Below are 20,645 nucleotides of genomic sequence, written 5' to 3' on the forward strand. Positions count from 1 at the left end.
TTCAGGATCACTACACCTCAGAACCGATCTATAGGATACCCAAGATGTTTGTAGTCACAATATTTAATAAGCATTCACTTTTGTGTCAAAAATATGACACATAGAAAGAAACGAGAGTTCTATTTTAGAGTAGATAAAACAAGTTTGCTATGAAGAGGTAACAAAAAAAGTGCTGAGAGAAAATGCTCAGAGAAATGAGATTAATACGAAGTCCTATCTCTGATGAAGACACAAAACATCCATTTTTCTTATCTGAGTTTGAAATTGTGGCATTATAGGATATTAAGTAGCATTTTTTTTTCTTTTTGAAGAGTGCTATTTGTCTGAGAGAGAGAGAGAAATGCTAGCAACCACACATGCCATAAGGAATGTAGCAAGTGAATAATAATTGAATAAAACTTACTTTATCCTTTTTTATAGACTACGTCTGAACAAAGTTAAAGGTCACAAATCACTGATAAATTTTTCTGTATGCATTAAGTCAATCACAACAGCTAAGAAAGGAGCAAGATTTTACACTCTGCCATTGAAGGATAGATCTGTTGCAACAAGGATCAATAATAGCGCTACCACGGTGGGCATCTACAGGCAGCCAGGATAAAGTGCCTAGGCCACTGAAGATAAAAGCATCTGGGCCACTGTCACCAGAGACTTTGGTGTCCCTTGCCCAGATGTATGTTTGAAATACTATGTGTAAGAGATAGGATGGAAAATTTGTCCTCACCACCCCCCCATCAAATTGTTATTGTTTCCATATAGGAGTCACTAAATGACACTTTATACCGGCACATTCTTTTTGTATACCTTTGTCTGGGCATCCACGTTTGCCCCTTGGTTTACGAGGACTTCGGCCACATTCACTCTGTCTTCTTGAGCAGCCAAGTGGAGCGGGGTCAGGCCACTCTGAGAAAGAGTCAAAGTACAGTCATCTTAGAAAAGGGAGTATAGCACACAGGCATGTTCCAGCCACAGTTTATGAACTCTAGGACAGGAAGCCTAGAATTGGTATGTTAAAAAAATCTGCAGGATAAGTTTCCATATTAGCACCATGGCAACATTGCTACCTGCAGGCTTCATGAAAAATTTCAAACACCCTCAGAAGTGGAGGGGGTGGCCTGGACCTTGTGTCCTCAGCACAGACTGAGCAATCATCAAGGTTTTCCTACATCTGCTTCATCCAGCCCTACTTCCTGCTCATTCTTTTCTTTGTGGAAGCATTTTAAGGCAAACCCCAGACATTATATCATTTTCCTACTACATACTTCAGTGTTCATTTTTTAAAACTAGAGTCTTTTTAAAAAAATGATATAAAATGATATAATGTCTGGGATTTGCCTTAAAATACTTCCGCAAAGAAAAAAAATTAAATGAAGAAACAAACACAAAGCAGAATCAGGCCTGTAAATACAGAAAACCAACTGACGGTTGCCGGAAGAAAGGCGGATGGAGGGACCGGCAACATGGGTGAAGGGGAGGGGGTGGTCCAGGCTTCCAGTTATGGAGTGAATAAGTCACGGGAATAGAGTCGAAGATACTGTCACAGTGATGTGACAGGACAGAAACGGCAGCTACGCTTGTGAACACAGCATAATGGATAAACTTGTCAAATCACCAAGTTGTACACCTGAACCCAATGTAAGATGGTATGTCAACTATACTCAAAAAATAAGTAAATAAATACCTACCAAACCCCCCTAGAGACTTTTCTTTTGCAAAATTATGCAGGAATTTCAACACATTACCATTGGCATTGGCATTAGCAGAAATTATTAAAAGAAAAATTAGTTATAAATTAAATATGATGATAAATTAATATATGATGACAATATTTTCTCCAACAAATATGAATACCCAAAGCTGATAAATATATTCTATATGTTGCTTCTGGGTAGGAAAGATGGCCTGGGAAATGCAAAATGAATGCTGTATCATGAGAATTTCCAGGTCATTTAGATGGGGTATCTGTTTAATGAGACTGAATATTTGAAACTGAGTCTACCACGGAACACGCAGGCCACCTAGTTGTTCCAATGGCCAAGAAAAATATCACCGAGACTGTACTCCACTTTCAAAATCCTCTGTAGCTGTTAAAGTGTCTTCTCATGAATAATATTTAAGAGAAAGTAACTCGGCGTTAGTGCTTCCAGATTGTTTTCTTTCCCCTAATATGAGCACAGAAGTTAATCTCTGCATCCCAGAGGCCTTCTGTGTCTTCCTCTAGCATCCATGTGATGAGAACCTCAGCCGTCCTCTTTGTCAGAGGAGAGGAGTGAATCAGATGCCAGAGCAGCAAGGGCACAGAGCCCTCGAGATGCCGAACATTATTTATTCAGGACAAGTCATTTGCTCTTGACTTCTTAATAATGTTTACAGGATTTGGGAGGAAGCCCACTCAAACTGTAGAAAAGAGGAAATATGGAAAGGAGGGCAGATGCATTCAATTGAAATCCAAGAAAAATAGGCTGGGGCCAAAACTGGCATCACCCAAACTGACATCATCTGAGAATCATGTCCCCTCTTCTACCTTATTGATTTATTAAGTTTTTATTTTACTTCCAGTTAGTTAACACAGTGCTCTATTAGTTGTAGGTGTACAAGATGGTGATTCAACACTTGCATGCATCAGCTGGTGCTCATCACAAGTGCGCTCTTCAATCTCCAGCCCCTATTTCTCCCGTCCCTCCACCCCGTCCATGTTCTACTTGAGAGGAAACAAATGTTTTTAGCCATAATATTTCGTACAAGTGACATGGTCACTTATTTTAAGTTAAAGACTTTTCAAGACTTCTGAAGATTCTTTACGGATGGTTCTCAGCAAAGTTTGGGGAATGTCTTCTGGCACGTGCCCTACTCTCTCACGTTCCGAAGTCTATGTTCACGCTGCCCCCATGGGTTCCCCACTCTAGCTGTGGCATGGGGTGACTCCCAGCTCTCCTGGGCTTCTCCCTCCCTCCTTGTCTCTCAAAGGGCTCATTGTTACACTTATGTGCACACCTTCTATGTGCTCACCTCTACTAAGAGCATCATAATTCTGCACTAAAATTCTGTTTTCTTGTCTGTCTTCCTCAAACCACTGTGAGCTTGTTGAGGCAGATGTATCTTTAATCTTTACGTAACCAGTGTCTAGCATCTAGCACTTAATCATCTACTAAATTATCAAATCAGAAGACAAAGCAATCACCTTTAGGTAAAATAGGGTAAATAAAGAAAAACTTCCATTTATCTTCATGATTTCCATTAAAAAGATTTTTAAAAAATAGCGTGACGGTGGGGGGGGTGGCGCCTGAGTGGCTCAGTTGTTAAGCGTCTGCTTTCGGGTCAGGTCATGATCCCAGGGTCCTGGGATCGAGCCCCGCATCGGGCTCCCTGCTCGGCAGGAAGCCTGCTTCTCCCTCTCACACTCTCCCTGCTTGTGTTCCCTCTCTTGCTGTGTCTTTCTCTGTCAAATAAATAAAATCTTTAAAAAAATAGCATGATGGTTAAAACAGCCCCATTTGACTTCAGAAGTTACCTGTTAATCTTTTATAAGGTTTCAACCATTGCTCATTTTAAAAATGGCATTTACTTGGAATAAGAGAACACCACCAACTCAGAATATCAACAGCCCTGTTTAATATTCCATTAGCAGTACAAAGGAATGGAGCTACTTGTGGTCTGCAAAATCCAAGTGGGAAGGTAGGTAGGAACATCAAAACTGAAAGTGAATCGAATAAAATGCTAACACTTCAGTAGTAATTGGGCTTTATGGCCTCTTTTCCTTAAAGTGACCAGGAACTGCTGGTGGCTAATAAGAAAAGAACAAAGTGAAAACAATGAAGGGTTTAGTTCAACATCAATTTTCATAAAAGCTATGTCTCTCTTTTAATATTGATTTTTTTTTTAGCAAGGACATAAAATTTGGTGTTAAGTGGGGAGTTGGGATGGGCAGGTGTTTAAAACTCGGGCAGTTTAGGGCAAATTGACAGAGAACTAACTCTCTGAGCTCCTTATTGCATAATGAAGTTCTACTCATGTTCTGTTTTCACCTCAAGGCTTATTTAATACTTTCTATAGAGACCATGGCAACTGAGAAAGGAAGCGAAGATTTACAAATGCCTTCATATTAGATCATTTCTAGGTGCCGTGAAGTTCTTGCAAATTCCTAAGGCACACAGTGCTAATGGGAAGCCAGCTAATCTGCTTTTTAAAATTTCACTGGAAGTATTTCTGCTGATGTCAAGTTTTTTCAGGAAGGTGGCTGATGACGTCCAGGTTGCCTTGGTTAACTATATCACGTGGTCCTCAGAATTCCCTCGCTAATGTCCAGTCTACCAAAGCAAACACTGAGAAATGCTGAAGTATTTTTAGTCTAAAACTGTCTATGATTTTAAGGTGAATGCAAGGCTGGATATACACTGCAACTAGTTGACTGGAGTATTTTATTTATTTATTTATTTTGACTGCCGGATTTTAAAGAAAAAAAAAGTCACATTGTACTTTGGTATCAAATCTACTGAAAATATTTACCTATTAACCAATTGTTAAGGCCTATATTGTCTCCGAGAGGATTAGTGAGCTATACTATTCTGGGCTCTTAAAATAGACTCAGTGGATGCCAGAATGTACTTCAATTTGAGAAGACCAGGTCTTCTACCTCATTAAGACAAGTTGAATTTTGTAGCAGATTATTGTAAGCCTGGTCTCTATGTTAGTATTTGAACCCTCAAAATTAAAAAACTCAAAAAAAAAGAAAAAAAAAAACCCTGATAATGGCTATTTGAAATTGCTCTGTGATTCCTATTAAATCAGAGACATGCATTCCTAAAAGGAATGTTTAAAAAGAAAGATATGAGAAAATCAAATTGTTACACCAGAAAAATATGAAAAAATGTGTTTGCTCTGCAATGATCATAAAGGATTTTCAAGATACTAAAACTGAAAAAAAGGTTTCCCTGTTTTCTCATGTATGTCTTTTCATCTACAGAATGTGTTAATTTACAACCTTGGGAACTCAGATTAGTGCAGAATAACCTTTTCCCCAAATTGTGAGAAGTCCAAAATTAAGATAACTATTCTTTTTCTGCTTTAAGTAGAAAGTGCTGAATGTTATTTCAGTTAATCTTTATGACATCTCTGTGAGGTAAATATTTTGTCTTCATTTACTAGAGGACAAAATAGAAGCTTGGCGAGGTCACATCAAGTAAATCAGGCTTAGGATTCACACCCAGGAGATTCAAAGCTTCTGTGATTCCAAAACACAGGCCATATTTTTGGAAAAAAAAAATTAAGTTACTTGTTATTTGTCATCATAAAACTCTTGCTATCTTGAAACTCTACTCCAATATCTGAGCTATGGGTGTGCCATCACCACTGGGAGAGAAGAAGCCAGGGAGTTCGGATTATCAAGAATTTGGGGGCACTCTTGCCGGCTTTTGTGTTATCTGAAGGGAAGACTTAGAAACATCTGTTCTGTGTTTTGAGCAGATCTCAGACTTAGGTATTAATAAACAGTTCAGCAAGCCCCGTATATGCAATGAGAGGTCGTAACTTCATTAACATGTCTCTGGCCAGTTGTGGGCTGGATTTTTGCTTTGCTTCACAAAATTCTTCACAAAGAGTTGGGATGTCAACTATGAAGGCAGGGGAGTCTGAAAAATTTGGGGAACAGAGGCTTCATCAGTTCCTTGAAACTGCCAATTTACATACGAAGACTAACAACCTTTCCAGCCTATGAATAAAATACCTACTCTAAATTTCTGTTAATGAACTCTCTGAAGGCAGCACTATTTCCAGTATCTGTAATCTCTGACTTAAAACTGGGACAGGTAAGGAGGAAGTGCCCCAAAATGTTTGTGGACTAAATCAACAGGCGACAATTTACAACTTACTACTTACTAGGTTCTGGTATGGTAACAATGTTGCTCTTTGAATTAACATTCTAACAAAATTTCATGTTATTCAAAAAACTTTGTGGACTGCATTTTTAGGGCTATATGTTACTCAGTTGTAAGACTTTACAATTACTGATTTACCATTATCTTACTGCTTAAACATATTTTCTCAAAGTTTTTGCTATAATAAACATTTTGGCAAACATCTTTGTGCAATATTACGCTTTACAAATTGGATTTGACCTGGATTCTTCATGTTTCTCAGTGACCTTTCTGAGAGGTAAGGTTCTGTTGTAAGCTTTGTAGAGAAAAAGCAAGGTTACCTTATTGCTCAGGTTCACGTTAGCATTTCTGCCGAGGAGCAGTGACACCATGTCCACGTGTCCTTCCTGAGCTGCAAGATGGACAGAAGCAATTCCTTGCCGGGTAACCGCATTTGCATCAGCACCATATTCCAGCAGAGTTGTCGCTATGTCCATCTGGTTCTTTTTGGCAGCGATGTGCAGTGGCGTATAACCATTCTGTCAACACGAATCACTTGGTCACATGCCCAGGAACGAGATAAAAATGTGTGCAGTGCACTTTCAAATAGAATGCTTCCCTTTCTAGTGATTTTCTTCGACGGTTTAAAAATTGAGAATCACATAAGCAAACTGATAAATCGCGCTGTGCCATTAATGTATTGCCCTCATCTTCCACATTTCTAAATCAGGAAAACATACTGTGGATGGTTTAATGCAAGAGAAACAGAGTACCACTGGTTTTACAAAAGGAATATAGTAGTTATGTTGGTAGGTGCTCAATCACTACTTGCTTTATTTAAATTGGTAATGAGAGGAAACCCAAGTAGGAAACAACAATCAATATGGGCACGTTTAGAGCTATTATTCTGCCTTTAAAACATCCTTAATGGTTATTTGTTTCGAACAAGTTGAAAAATGTAATGTTCATGGTAGTCAAGATGCTATAATCTACTGTCATAGCCCCGTTGTTTTATTATTATTTCTTTTTGAGTAGGCTCCCAATGTGGGGCTTGAACTCACAACCCTGAGATCAAGACCTGAGCTGAGATCAAGGGTTGGATGCTTAACCAACTGCACCACCCAGGAACCCTCCTCTCATGGCCCCTTTGATTGTCTCTTTTATGAAACCCTAGTTTCTAGGTTATGCTTCAGCTGAACTGGTTTCCCAAATAAGATACAGCTCATGTTTCTGTTTTGTACCACTCTATCAAGAATGTTTTTCCCCACCAGGTATTCGGGGCCAGCATCTTCCAGCTGAAGCTTCAGCTCAAGGGTCATATTCTCACGAAGTGTTTCATCCCCTCCTTACCCTCTTACACCCACCCCAACCTAACTGACTCTAATCAAAGTCTTGGAGATACTTAGTGGCGCTGTTTCCTTTCCACACCTGTTTCCTCCTGCTAAAATACAAATTTGTTGAGGGCAGGTATTGTGTCATATTTGTCTTTGTATCTCTACTAATGCCTCACGGTGACTGGTGAATCCTTAGAATTTGAGTCAGACTTACTAGAACTTTTTGAACATTCTGGGATCCTCATCTTGGCTGACCCTTGGCGCTCAAGGTAGAGGCGACCTAAATTTCTTCAGCAAACTGTTATTTAGCTGTGCCTCAGGATCCCTCAAAGTCCTTTGCTCTAAGAAAGAAAGGTCCCCTATGCTAGGGAGGGGAACTTGTCCTGCCTTACAGTCATTTAAGAGAAATGCAAGGTTATATTTTGACTTGGGCATGAATCTGACTATATAAAATATGCCAATGAAAAATTAGAACAACTTTTTTTATAGAAAAGGAGGTTTAGAGAAAAAAAAAAAGAATTCATGGATTTATATTTGGGAAGATGATCCAAACCTAGACAACTACCAGTCGTGATCTTTCCAAGCAATACAGATGGGTCAAAGTCAACATGGAGGACAGTAGGGGCTGCTGTACCACTGATAGGTCAGCCTACAGCAATCAACCCTCATATTTTAAGTCACTAGCATGTCCTAGGAGGAGTGTTTCTCACTTGACAGACACTCTTCCTATAATCAATTGTAGAGGATTTAAGCTGTTGGATATCAACCCATGCAAGTGGAAATGCCACCTCCAGACTCTTCTGAAACCACACTCTGCCAAATGGGATGGGCAGGGTAGAAGATTTTATATCCCTATTTTTAGTTTTGACCTATTGCCATCTGGAAACCCCAGCTGACCCGGGAAGCATTTGTCCCTCTGCACAGACACACCCTAAAGAGACTGCCTTCAGAGCCAAATGTAGAGCTTTGGACTGAGCCCAACTCTACAGCAAGTGACAGGAGGGGGAGGTCTGTTTCGCTCCCATCCCCACCCCTGCCTAAAAGACCAAAATTCACAAAACAGTGCTAAAATAGGACATCTGATTAGTCAATATGTCTAACGCTGGCTACACAGAGTGGTGACAGCAAGGTAGTCTGAGTTTAGCTTCTTACCATGCATCTTATTTCTTTTTGCTTTTGCACGGACATAATCTTCACATTAGTCACTTTTCAAAACCCGAAGGCAGGTCAGTGTCCTCTGAGAGGTGACAATCCTTTTGATTACTTTTAATTCCACCCAAAAATCCTAGGTCCTAAAGAACACTAATCCAGAGAAGCTCTGGCATCTCTGTAATGCATGCTGACTTCAGACAAGTTACTCATTACAAGTGAGGGCTTTATTCTGAGCTCTGTACCTGAGCTACAAAGGAAAGTATAAAGCAAGAGAAAAACAATCGATGGTGTTATTTTAGAATGGGAAGTTCATCACAGAAAGACTTAAAACATGTTTCAAATAATAAACAAATAGTTCACCTTGAGACCTTAAGAAATTTTCTAAATTTCTTAAGTGCTTTCTAATTTCTGGAAAGTCAAATGATTCTTTCCTGTCACACTAAAGGGGACAGATGCATTTATCAGAAGAGAAAGAAAATAGTGAGAGATTCAACTACAGAATTATCTTAAATATTTTTCTCCCCTTGATACAGAGGACAAAATGCTTGCCAAGTGTACTTTTGCATTTCAAGATGAAAACAAAAGGAAATGCAATTTTAAACGACCCAAAGTAATATATTTATATCATGCTTTATATTTTTTCTAAGAAATTTCACCATCTCTATCTACTGTTCCATATCAATAGATATATTTCATATTTTATGAAAGAGAAATCTGACAAATGACAAGTTAGGGCTCACTATCCCTTCCACAAGTACCCAGGTTATCCTCCTTCTAGTGCAGGGTCCTGCCTCAGGAATTAGATCCGGCTAAAATGGATTACAGAAGCCCATCTCCTTTTCCAGCACCTTTCCTCCTCCCCCATTACAAGATCACATCGTGTTTCTAGGACACGTATGAGTAAGAAAATATGTTGGCAATTCTACCAAAGAGAAGAAAAGGCAAGAAAGCATCACATACCCTAAGAACCAAGCATGTGAATTGAGGAAGAGTTCACACTGAAGTCACTGTTGTCATAGCCTCCGGCTCAAATCGGGCCTTACTGAGCCTTTGTCCCCCATTTTCACCACTATCAGATTTAGAAATGCTAAAGCTTCCCCGGGGTACAGGAGGTTCTTTGCTGACCCTATATCCATTCTCCCTCCTTCCTTAACAAAAGTGCCTTGGCACTGTGCCCGGTTGAAAAACTACACTTCCTAGCTTCCCTTGCAGGAAGAGGTGGCCAATGAGACATAAGGAGAAAGGGCTGGGTGGAGCTTCTGGGAATGCCCTATTGTCTGACTTTCTTTCTTGCTTGTGGCTTAAAAAGAGGGCCTGGCAGTCTGGGTAACAACAATCTCTCAAAGGAAAGTCCAAAAAAAAACAACAAAAAAAAAAAACCAAAAAAATCACAAGGAACTTTCCTTAACACTCTGGAAACACTGAACCAACACCAACAACTGCCCACCTCCAGAGTGTTTATAACCTGAGAAAAATAGAGCCACATCCATTTATTTATTTTTTATTTTTTTAAAGATTTTATTTATTTATTCATGAGAGACAGAGAGAGAGAGGCAGAGGGAGAAGCAGGATCCCAAGGAGCAGAGAGCCTGATGCGGGACTCGATCCCAGGACCCTGGGATCATGACCTGAGCCGAAGGCAGACGCTTAACCATCTGAGCCACCCAGGCGCCCAGAGCCACATCCATTTAAACAACTGTAGCTAGGTCTCTTCCAGTAGATGACGCCTATCCCTAACTGATGGAACAGGCTTTGCTCAGGATCAAAGCCTAGAAGCTCCCGACGAGGATCACTGCCCCAGAGATGGCTTACGGAGGCTCCTAGAGGGGCAAGTGCCCCGTGGCAGCAAGAATTAACATCTCATCTCATGAAAAGTCTGTTTTTGACTGGCTGTAAAAGCTACGCCTAAGGCTAAAGGGATGTGATAACTCTTTTCAACCCTTTGTTAAAGATGTTCTGCAGACATGAAAACATGGAGTCTTGTTTGACAAATATAAAGCAAGAACCTAACTGCAAATATACCAACTACTGATCTATTTCAGAGTTATTCGTGGACTGAAAGGCAGAATGTATGGATGGAAGGGTGGACTGCACTCCATTTTGCTTCACTTACTGCTTTATGAATCTTGTCCATCCTAAACTGCTTGGCACAAGTTCTGTCAAAGTTATTACTCTCATGTGAGGAATGAATTGTTTGCTTATTAATTATTCACTGGTTGCCTACCAAGAACCTGGGGTTATTATAACATAACAAAAGTGGCCCAGGCTCAGAAGGATATTAAAATATACTGAAATGAAATAGACAATCATTAAATTACATTGTAATTTTTTTCACTTTTCACATTGTGATAAAATATACATTACATAAAACTCACCATTGTCACCATTTTGAAGTGCACAATGTGTGCATTGTTAAGTACATTTCACATTGTTCTCCAACCATTACCACTGTCCATCTTCAAATTGAAAGCCTATCCATTAAACACCAACTCCCCATTTCTTCTTCCCTTTGGGCCCTGGCAACCAGCATTCTACTTTCTGTCTCTACTTGACGAAATCACACAGTATTTGTCCTTTTGTGTGACTGCTTTATTTCACACAGCATGGTGTTTTTGAGGCTCATTCATGTTGCAGCCTGTGCCAGAATTTCCTTCCTTCTTTTTTTTTTTTTTAAAGATTTTATTTATTTATTTGAGAGAGAGAGAATGAGAGAGAGCATGAGAGGGAGGAGGGTCAGAGGGAGAAGCAGACCCCCCGCTGAGCAGGGAGCCCGATGCGGGACTCGATCCTGGGACTCCAGGATCATGACCTGAGCCGAAGGCAGTCGCTTAACCAACTGAGCCACCCAGGTGCCCCGAATTTCCTTCCTTCTTAAGGCTGCATAATACTCCATTGTAGGTATGCATCACATTTTATTTATCCATTCATTCTTCAGTGGATAATTCCGTTGCTTCCACCTTTTGGCTCTAGGGAATAATGCTGCTATTCATTTTTAAAAAGATAGGGGAGGGGGGTGGGGGGATGGGTTGGCCTGGCGATGGGTATTAAAGAGGGCACGTTCTGCATGGAGCACTGGGTGTTATACACAAACAATGAATCATGGAACACTACATCAAAAACTAATGATGTAATGTATGGTAATTAACATAACATAATAAAATTTTTAAAAAAGTAAAAAAAAAAAAAAAAAGATAAAGCTTCACCAAAAGTCGAGGCATGGCTTTATGATGGAAAAAAATGTTTGTCAGGATCAGAAACTATGGGGGGAAGCCACATTTAGATGAAAAGCAAATTTAGGGGTATGATTCTGAATTCTAGATCTCACTGAGTACAATTCTGGAGAGGATGGGGCAGGAAATAATTAAGACATAGATGTAAAGAGGTCCTGAGGAGAAATACTTGTCAAAGTTAACCTACCCCCTAAAAGAAGATACCTGAAAACCTTCTCTCTTAAAGTCTTCAAAGCATTCTAGAACAACCCCTTCAGATTTGATTACAACCGATATGATGTAAGCACTAAGGTTAAAGAGAGCACCAGAGCTGCCCCAAAATGGCAGAGTAAAAAAAACCCAAAGATGTAAAAAGCTTAAAAATGCTAAAAGTTCCTTCAACAATAGTGTTGAGTAAAAGCACAGGACAGCATTAAGTTGTGGTTTGTATCATTCCAGTTTTCTCAGATCACAGCCACCTGTTCAACAGAGAGCTTATTAAACCAACAGTGTTCGATTAACCTATCTTTAAGTAACCTCTTCTTTATGATTTGCCCCTCAAGTCAGCATGTCCAGGTAACTAGGAAGCCATATACCCTACATATCTCTTTTCTGAGAAATGTAGGTTGTCTACTGGTCAAAAATACTCTAACAAGAGAAATAAAGATTCCCCTTAGGAATACTAAAAATGCGTAAATAAAACCTCCAAACCTATTTTATTAAACAAAAATAAACAACTCAGAGGCAATGTCTTATGGCCAGGAAAATATAACACATTTTATAACTTTGACAACTCAGACTTTCTTACTCCCTCAGGCTGTGCTTATGTTTTTAATCTGGCTGAACAGTACCTCAACTTCTTTTCCTTCACAGGCCCCAGGATGTCCTGGATTTTTAAGGAAAATCAATTAGCAAGTGAGGATTTATTGAGCATCTACCACACTATTGACCGAATAGCTGAAGGCACAGATTTCCCGAGGCACTTCTGTGTCCGTGACTTCTCCGTGATGTCTAAGGTGGAGGGTGCCACATGAGCAGCAAAGGGGATGGACAGACAGAGACCGGCAGACGCTGCCCACCAGCCTCCCCAGGCGGGCCAATCCCAGGTACCTTTGCGGCCGCGTGAGGTGAGGCTCCTTGGTCCAAAAGCAGGAGGGCCACTTTCTGATTATCGTAATGTGCAGCTACATGCAGTGGAGTTAGCCCGCTCTGAAAACACGTGCAGAGAACAACAACCAGCGTCAAAAGTGTCTTAACAGCAGAGGCCTGGATATAGGAGATGGGGTTAGTTTGGGTTCAACACAGAGTGCAATTTACATTCCAGTTTTCCCAGTGCTTGGACCCCAGCATTCACCTCCTATGTCCAAAGGGATCTTCATCCTATGAGACTTAACTCTGGCCTAGTCCTAATTTGGGTGGCTGCTGGTGAAGGAGCAAAGGCTTGTTTGGTTACCCTGGAAGTGGCCTGTTACAGGGCGGTCAGCTCCATACCTTCCCAGCAGCATCTGGAGAGGCACTTTTCTGTAGCAGGAGATTGGCTACTTCCAGCTTCCCGTATTTCGCTGCCACATGAAGGGGAGTAAATCCTTTCTGAAATAAGAAACATAAAAATAATGAACAATAGAAATGACACAAAGACATTGCTTTCTAATGAATTATTCTAATGATGAAGCATGGTTAAGCCTGCATTGAAGGACCAACACAGGAAGATGACAGCCCGAGTCCCCTTATCAACAAGGAGGAGCAGGATATTTAATCTTTCTGTCTCTGTTGACTGAGCCACAATATGCCACTAACTCTGGGACTTCTCAGGCATCTGACCAGCGGAGAGCTGGATCTGGGGTTTATTCTAGAGCTATTTTGGCGTTTCATATTTTGGGAAGAATAGGTTCCTGGGTCCCAGGCCCAATTTGGATTTGGAGGGCTTGGGAAAATCCAGGACAAGTCTGGACCTCCCAGGATCTCACATCACCAGACTGGAGCCCTTTGTGTCTTCTTCTCCAATTTCTGCGTGTATACACATTATCTTTAGGTATGCTCTGGTCCTCAGGAGTAGAAGTCAGAGATTCTCGCATTCTAGCTAGCACAGGTGAACTGAATAATAACACATGGTTCCAGCCCAATCAATCTGCAAGAGTTGGGCACTGAGAGTTGAGTAGCTGCTCTTGCTGCCTACTCCCACAAGGATCCGGGCATCCACCAGTCAGTCCGCATCTGCTGTCATGGAGGGTCCCCAGCATGAATCAGTGCCTGGAGGGTCATCAGCATATTTGACCTCATGAGACTAACACCGACAAGAGCCAATGGGCAGCCGGCATGGCGGGAGGCCTAGGGCACTCGAAACTGCATCACTCATTACTCTGTTTCAGATATTAAATGAGATCCAGGAACTGTGCATCTCAACTCTACTGAAGAGCCTAAAGAATCTCAGGGGGTGAAGTTGGAGGCAGTCATCATGTATTCAGATAGTTTTCTACGTATTTCCAATTATTGTAATCGTCTCGTGTATTGATCTCTGCATCCAAATATGAGAGCGAAAGACCCATTTCTAGCTTTCTAAGACATGCCATAGGCCGGTTCATCTTTCTATCACACTCACTAGGTTTACGTGGCATCAGCAAAAAGTGAGCTCTAAATTTTGCAACCTGCACTTGCACAGCAACCGAGTGGTAGGTTATTGCTCTGGGGCATCAGAGCTGAGATTTTAAAAATCAGACCATTCACCATACAAGACAACAGCAACAAAAGAACAACAACAAACAAAAATAACCCAAGAAAAATTCACCTCCTGATTTGAAAGTGGTTTGTATACTTGGCCTCAGTTGTAAGGAGGATGGATGTTGGGGGACACAGCAGGATTCCAAGACTCACTTTCATACCTTTGTTGTTATAGATAGAGATGCGCCATGATCCAAAAGGAATGCAGCTACATCCTCATGTCCCTCTCGGGCCGAAAGGTGGAGTGGGGTGTACCCAGAAGTCGTGGCTGCATTTGGAGATGCTCCTTGCTGCAACAGCTGTTGTACGATATCTGCCTTCCCCAGTCGGGCAGATATGTGCAGTGGGGTTTGGTCATCCTAAGTGGCAAGGTAGAAATACAAGGTGATTAGCTGAGAAAACAATGGTGACATTGTGAGACATTCAGCAAACTCTGCTTGGTATCAGAGGCTACCTTCAATTCTCTGATTCAATGCTAAAAACCATCTCATCTTTTTCTTTAACGTCCAGAAAGGTGAAGATGGTGGGTCTAAGCCCCTTCAATACCTTTCGAGTAACCTATTAGTATGAAAAGTGTGAAAGGCAGTTCTGTCTATAAATTATCCCCACTAGTACCTGCCATACTTTACCAAAATTTTAACCTCCAGTGGCTCCTTTTTTGGGAGATAAGGGAATGAATCCTAGTAAAACACAAGTAACTAGAAAGGGGATTATACCTCTGCCAGCTATTAGGCCCTCATATGGAATGAATTATTTTATTGGTACCACTTTGTCATAGTCAAAAGCACAGGGGGTGCACAGGTCTACCTGCACAAAGGCTCCCAGCCCAGAGGGCTGAAAGCCAGCCCACCCTCTGCTTGTCAAGCATGGGCTAGATCTGCTTCAAGGAGAAGGGCCCCTTATTATACTTTACCCCCAGGCATGAGGCACTAAATCTCGCACCCTCAGGGTCTTATCCCCAAGGGAGAGAGGCATCTTTTCCTAGTTTGCCCAATGATGCCCTGTGGTGGCCATCCAAAGGGAAATCCCACACTTGAACGGGAAAAAGTTCAGGTAAGTACTTCCTGTAGGGAAGGTAGAGAGAAGTAGCTGGAGAACAGGAGATGGCTTTGAAAACCGAAGTAGGATGAGAGCCAAGGCCAAAACAAGAGGGTCTATGTAGGAAGTGTAACAGGAACTGGGGGAGCCACCAGAAGAAGAATACTGAAACCAGAAAAAGATACTTGCCACAGAAAGATCTCCCATAACTCTCCTCCTGCTACCAAGACCACTGCACATTTGCTGAGCATCTACATGTCCCAGGCTCTGTGCTAAGTACTCCACCTACATTCATTCAGTGTCACACCAATCTTATCACTAGCAACTATCAGTATTCTCAGTTTCTGTATGAAGAAACTAGGAAAAGAAATGTGCCACAGAGATGTTAATTAAGTTGCCCAACATTACACAGCTAGGACGTGGTGGATCAAGATTTAGACCCAGGCAGTCTGGCTGAGGAAGTCAGGTTCCGAATCATGATACATACTACCTCCTTAACAAAATAATCACTCTAAATTTTGTCTTCCATTTCAGCTTGTGGGTGACACCATTCCCTAGGTACAATGCTTGATACGGAACCAACAACACTCAGAAAATGAGGTTTCTTGTAATCCACAGTAGAGTACAGCCTTTCTTATCCATTGCACTTTACTGATTAAGTGGATTGAACCAATCTCTTTAGATCAGGGGTGAGAAAACTACAATCCAGGGGCCAAATCCAGTTGCTGCCTGTGTTTGTAAATAAAGTTTTATTGGAACACAGACATGCCCATCTGCTTATGCAGTATTGCCTATGGCTGCTTTTTGCTCCAGAACGTCAGAGTTGAGCAGCTGTGACTGAGATGGTGCATCTGGCAAAGCCTAAAATATTTATTCTCTGGCCCTTTATAGAAAAGGTCTCCAGATCCTCTGTAAAATCCACCAACTGGCACCACAGTATATTGGACACTCAAAGTGTGTGTCTGATGCTCAGGATGTTACAACCTCGGTGCTCATCTGCAGATTTCATGCTTACAACGATCTAGTTGTGTTTGTTCCCACACTAGTAAGTTTGTACTAGTCACCTTACTACTCTGTGCTATACTTGCTCTAATTACTTTAATTATATAACCACACAATATGTTAGCAGGTAAAACAGGAGTATGAAAAGGAAGGCTTAATTTCTCCCTAAGAATACTAAGTTGAAAGCTTTGGAGAGTGTTGACAGAAGTTGCTAAAAAACAATTGTGGTCAAATTAGATACAGGTGAGGTGGCTAAATACATTGGGGGAATATTATAAAAGTCTAGAAATATTCTGTATACAAACTGCTTCATACATGTCTTGGTTTTCTTTCTTTTTTTTTTTTTTTTAAAGATTTTATTTATTTATTTGACAGAGACAGCGAGAGCAGGAACACAAGCAGGGGGAGTGGGAGAGGGAGAAGCAGGCTTCCCGCTGAGCAGGGAGCCTGATGTGGGACTCGATCCCAGGACCCTGGGATCATGACTTGAGCCGAAGGCAGCTGCTTAATGACTGAGCCACCCAGGCGCCCAGTCTTGGTTTTCTTTCTACCTAACTTGAAACTAGAAACTGCACACCATGCAAATAAATGTATATTTATATATGAAGGTTAAATTAAGTGGCTAAGGCGTTTACATGTTTATTTATGATTCCTGACCTGAATTGCCATTTTGATAACCAGACCAACTACCCATCTCAATAGTGACAGGTAAGTGGGTTTCTTCTGGAAGTTAAACACCAGGCAGAGAATGAAGCACTCAAACTCAACCCTGACATTCTTCTACATAAAGGCCCATCCCTGAAAGCCATTCTGATTCAAGTCTCAGGGTTTATAGCTTCACAACTTATGAAGAAAAAGTAAAAACTTCTTTTTCCTTTTATGGCTGTGACAAGTGACACAGAAGTCAACCAAAAGAGTTCAATCACGCTTCCGAATTGGGCTTGTTCTAGAAGCTTTGAGCCTAAGGCCTTCTCTGTGGAGTGCGAAGAACTCTGGACCAAGTCTCGGTTTGGTTCCACATCTGCTAGGGGCTAACAATATGCCAAGGACACAGAGTTCTTTCTGGCACAAAGTTCTTGTTCCATTTAATTTTGTCAAATAATTGAATGGACAAATGTGTTGGGTTTTTTTTTTTACAATATCACATGGATAGAGACTTTCATCATTATTTTATAAAAGTATTCCTGGAAGAGAGCAAGCATGTGTTTAAAGGTTGCAATTAAATCAAGGGTTTTTTCCTCAACAGCACACACTTTGATGTGTTACACGTACCTTGGCTTTAGCTTCTACCTGAGCTCCGTCTTGCACCAGATACCTCACAACTTCGGCTTGGCCAGACCGAGCCGCCATGTGCAGTGCTGTTTCTCCTCTCTGGGGGACAGGAGCCAAAGGTAATTAACTGCAGCTCTCAAGAAGGGTGGCATGTCTTATTTGCATAAAGCTTATGATGGAGGGCTTTTTTTTTTTTTTAGGTAAAAAATAGTCCCAAGTACTTCCTTATTGAAAATGAGGAAAGGTAGGAAATTAAATACTCAAGAAGTTCACATCCAGCTGATTCACTATCGAAGGACTGCTTTAACATTGGGGAGCCCAGTCTCTGTCAGTGTCAGAAGTGTTGCTCTGTGTGGCCTCCTCAGGGCTCGAGAGCTGAATGCTCACTGGAGCCCAGCAGGAGAGGAGATGAGCGAAGGAGGGCACCTGGGGATGCTCCACAAGAGAGCCCCACGCCTCGCCCATGGGAGGCCACTGCCTCCCGATATGCGGACGGATTCAGTCGCCGTGCAGGATGCCAGCCCTGGCAGGCCACACCTTCCTATTTTTCAAAAGCAGTGGCAGTTTTGATGTATACTTCTTAAGCCTGGACCACAAAATCAGAGTTGCTCCCAGAACAAAACAAAAACCCAAATCTTCAAGGGCAACATAGACACCCCTGAGGGCCAGACTCGGCTGGGGATGGCTGGTTTGCACTCTCTGCTTTATCTCAGCACACCAGTATCCTAGTCTTTGCATAAATTGAATTCATGCTATCTATTCATTTATTTAATAAAAAATGAAAACCACATAAAAAACATGGAGAGACAGAAATAAAAAGTCACAGAAATCAAATAGATTCTCTCACACCACTGATACCCACCTACAAATTCCATTTATAAATCAAGCCTTGCTTTACAGGATATCCACCTCCCTGGCGGGATATACAAAGACACATTTCACATGTAACTTGTTACTATGTTTACTGGTAAAGCATTGGGGATAGAGTTTATCATATTATCCAGGGTCCTCTTTATGAAGGGAGTCCTTCACTCTCTGGCATTAGTAACAGAAAAGATTACCTGTCAGCTGAGAAGCTGGTCTGTTGCTATCTTGTGGATGTGTTGATTTGGGCACCAGAAGACAGAGAGCCTTACTGGAAGCCCACCCTCAGGGGAGTGTGCAGGACCTTGCGGCTGGCCCCTTCTGTGCTAGAGTGTGGTTTATTTGATTTTTACTGCTTTGGTGCTCATGAGTCCAACTAGGGTTCTTAGGCTTGCAGTCTGTTATGCTAATAACACTATGATGTCAAACTTAAAAGTCCTGTAAAATAATGTCAAATGCCACGTGTAGATCTAGGGTGAGAAATCACTTCTCTGATACTTACTCTGATATGAGTCTCATGGTTCTGCAGAGGAATGATTAGTGTGGAAAAACAATATCACCCAATAATCTATGAACATGGATTTGCTATAACCATGGGTTTGCTATAACATGGTGAAGCACACTAAAGAGAAAAATTACTTTGATTTTACTTGAAATTACAATAATGATAATTTGAAGTGCTTCCTCAACATGAAACACTTCCTAAATACTGCTATTGTAAAAAAAAAAAAAAAAAAAAATTCTTCTCCCCCCCACAAAAGCTATTTTTCAGAGCATAATGTCCAATAGTAACATATCTGTAAGGTTAATGCACACAACCCGTAAGCCCTAACAATTTGTGACCAGCTAGCAATTGAACGGATCTTGCCTTCGAAGTAAAGGAAACCAGAGGTATTCTCAAATTTTGTCCTTTTAAGCAGTCACAGTAAATAGTAATTAATTTAATTATAATAAAAAATATGTAAATAAGAGCAATCTTTACCAGTTTCTTAAATATCCATAATTGGACCTTCTTTCTTTTCTTTTTTTTTTTAAAGATTTTATTTATTTGACAGAGAGAGACACAGCAAGAGAGGGAATACAAGCAGGGGGAGTGGGAGAGGGAGAAGCAGGCTTCCGGATGAGCAGGGAGCCTGATGCGGGGCTCGATCCCAGCACCCTGGGATCATGACCTGAGCCGAAGGCAGACGCTTAATGACTGAGCCACCCAGGTGCCCCTGGACCTTCTTTCTTAAAAGGATACTTACCACATTGGTAGTGTTTGGTGAGGCTCCATGATGCATTAGTTGTGATACGATATTTACATGCCCCATGAAGGCAGCAACATGGATTGGGGTAAGGCCCGACTAGGAAGAAAAGAGTTTGAAATGTTGTGATCTTATCATAAATAGGTTTTGTCTGCCTGCCTCCCTGCCTGCCCCCCATCCACCCACCCACCCACCCACCTTAACATAACCACTTGAGTGATCAGATCAGAAGACATAAGGACATTGCCTATTATGGGCACAGATTCTATAAGATAATGTATCAGTACCTGATCATCATTTCCTTAAAGCAGGTTCAGTGATTATGAAAGACCTATGTCATATCACTAAGGAAGAAAGATTTCATGTATTTTATAAAGATCCATGAGAAAAATTAGAGAAAAATGACTTGAAGTTTTTTTGCCTTTGCTACCAAACCTTCTTTATGCATATAATTATGTGTGTGTGTGTTGGGGGTGGGGAGAGAGCGGTGTGCATGTGATTACATACATATTAGTAAAAAGTTGACTTTTATTTCAGATCTCATTTTGGCCTTTAAAAATGATTCCCATGCACTAAGAATCAACTGATTACATTATACACAAAAGAGCATGGTACTTAATGCCAACTTTCTAATAAATGAGCAAATCGGCATTAATAGCTTTAATCATTTAATTTTTTAATTTTAGGATTATAAATTAACATTTATAGTTTTATGACATGATTAAGGCAAATAATACAATGGTCACTAGACCAGACTTTAAATGTTATGTTTGTCTCAATCCTACACACACACACACACCCATAACATTTGTGCTTTTTATGTGAAATGATGCCATTTGTAATTTTTTAGAATTTCATTCCACTTGCAACATGAACATCATCATTTGGTAAAAATATTTTAAAATATTTAATATGGCTAGAAAAAGCTAATTTTTTTTTTTAAAGAGAGTGAGAAGG

The 20,645-nt window shown here is 40.9% G+C and overlaps 1 protein-coding gene across 1 annotated transcript in view; it reads right to left on the bottom strand.

The window, feature by feature from the left end:
* LOC118019506 (ankyrin-3-like) overlaps positions 1 to 20,645 on the bottom strand; it is a 331,391-nt gene that overhangs the window by 132,266 nt on the left and 178,480 nt on the right. Inside the window, exons 12-18 of the mRNA XM_035018759.1 lie at positions 19,689 to 19,787; positions 17,578 to 17,676; positions 14,427 to 14,624; positions 13,039 to 13,137; positions 12,658 to 12,756; positions 6,194 to 6,391; positions 805 to 903 (exon numbers count right to left, since the gene is read on the bottom strand). Of these exons, the coding sequence (XP_034874650.1) occupies positions 805 to 903; positions 6,194 to 6,391; positions 12,658 to 12,756; positions 13,039 to 13,137; positions 14,427 to 14,624; positions 17,578 to 17,676; positions 19,689 to 19,787 (891 nt within the window). The remainder of the gene's footprint in view (positions 1 to 804; positions 904 to 6,193; positions 6,392 to 12,657; positions 12,757 to 13,038; positions 13,138 to 14,426; positions 14,625 to 17,577; positions 17,677 to 19,688; positions 19,788 to 20,645) is intronic.

The sequence above is a fragment of the Mirounga leonina genome, unplaced genomic scaffold (genome assembly GCF_011800145.1).
Source record: "Mirounga leonina isolate KUSES-001 unplaced genomic scaffold, KU_Mleo_1.0 Mir_108, whole genome shotgun sequence".
Taxonomy (NCBI): domain Eukaryota; kingdom Metazoa; phylum Chordata; class Mammalia; order Carnivora; family Phocidae; genus Mirounga; species Mirounga leonina.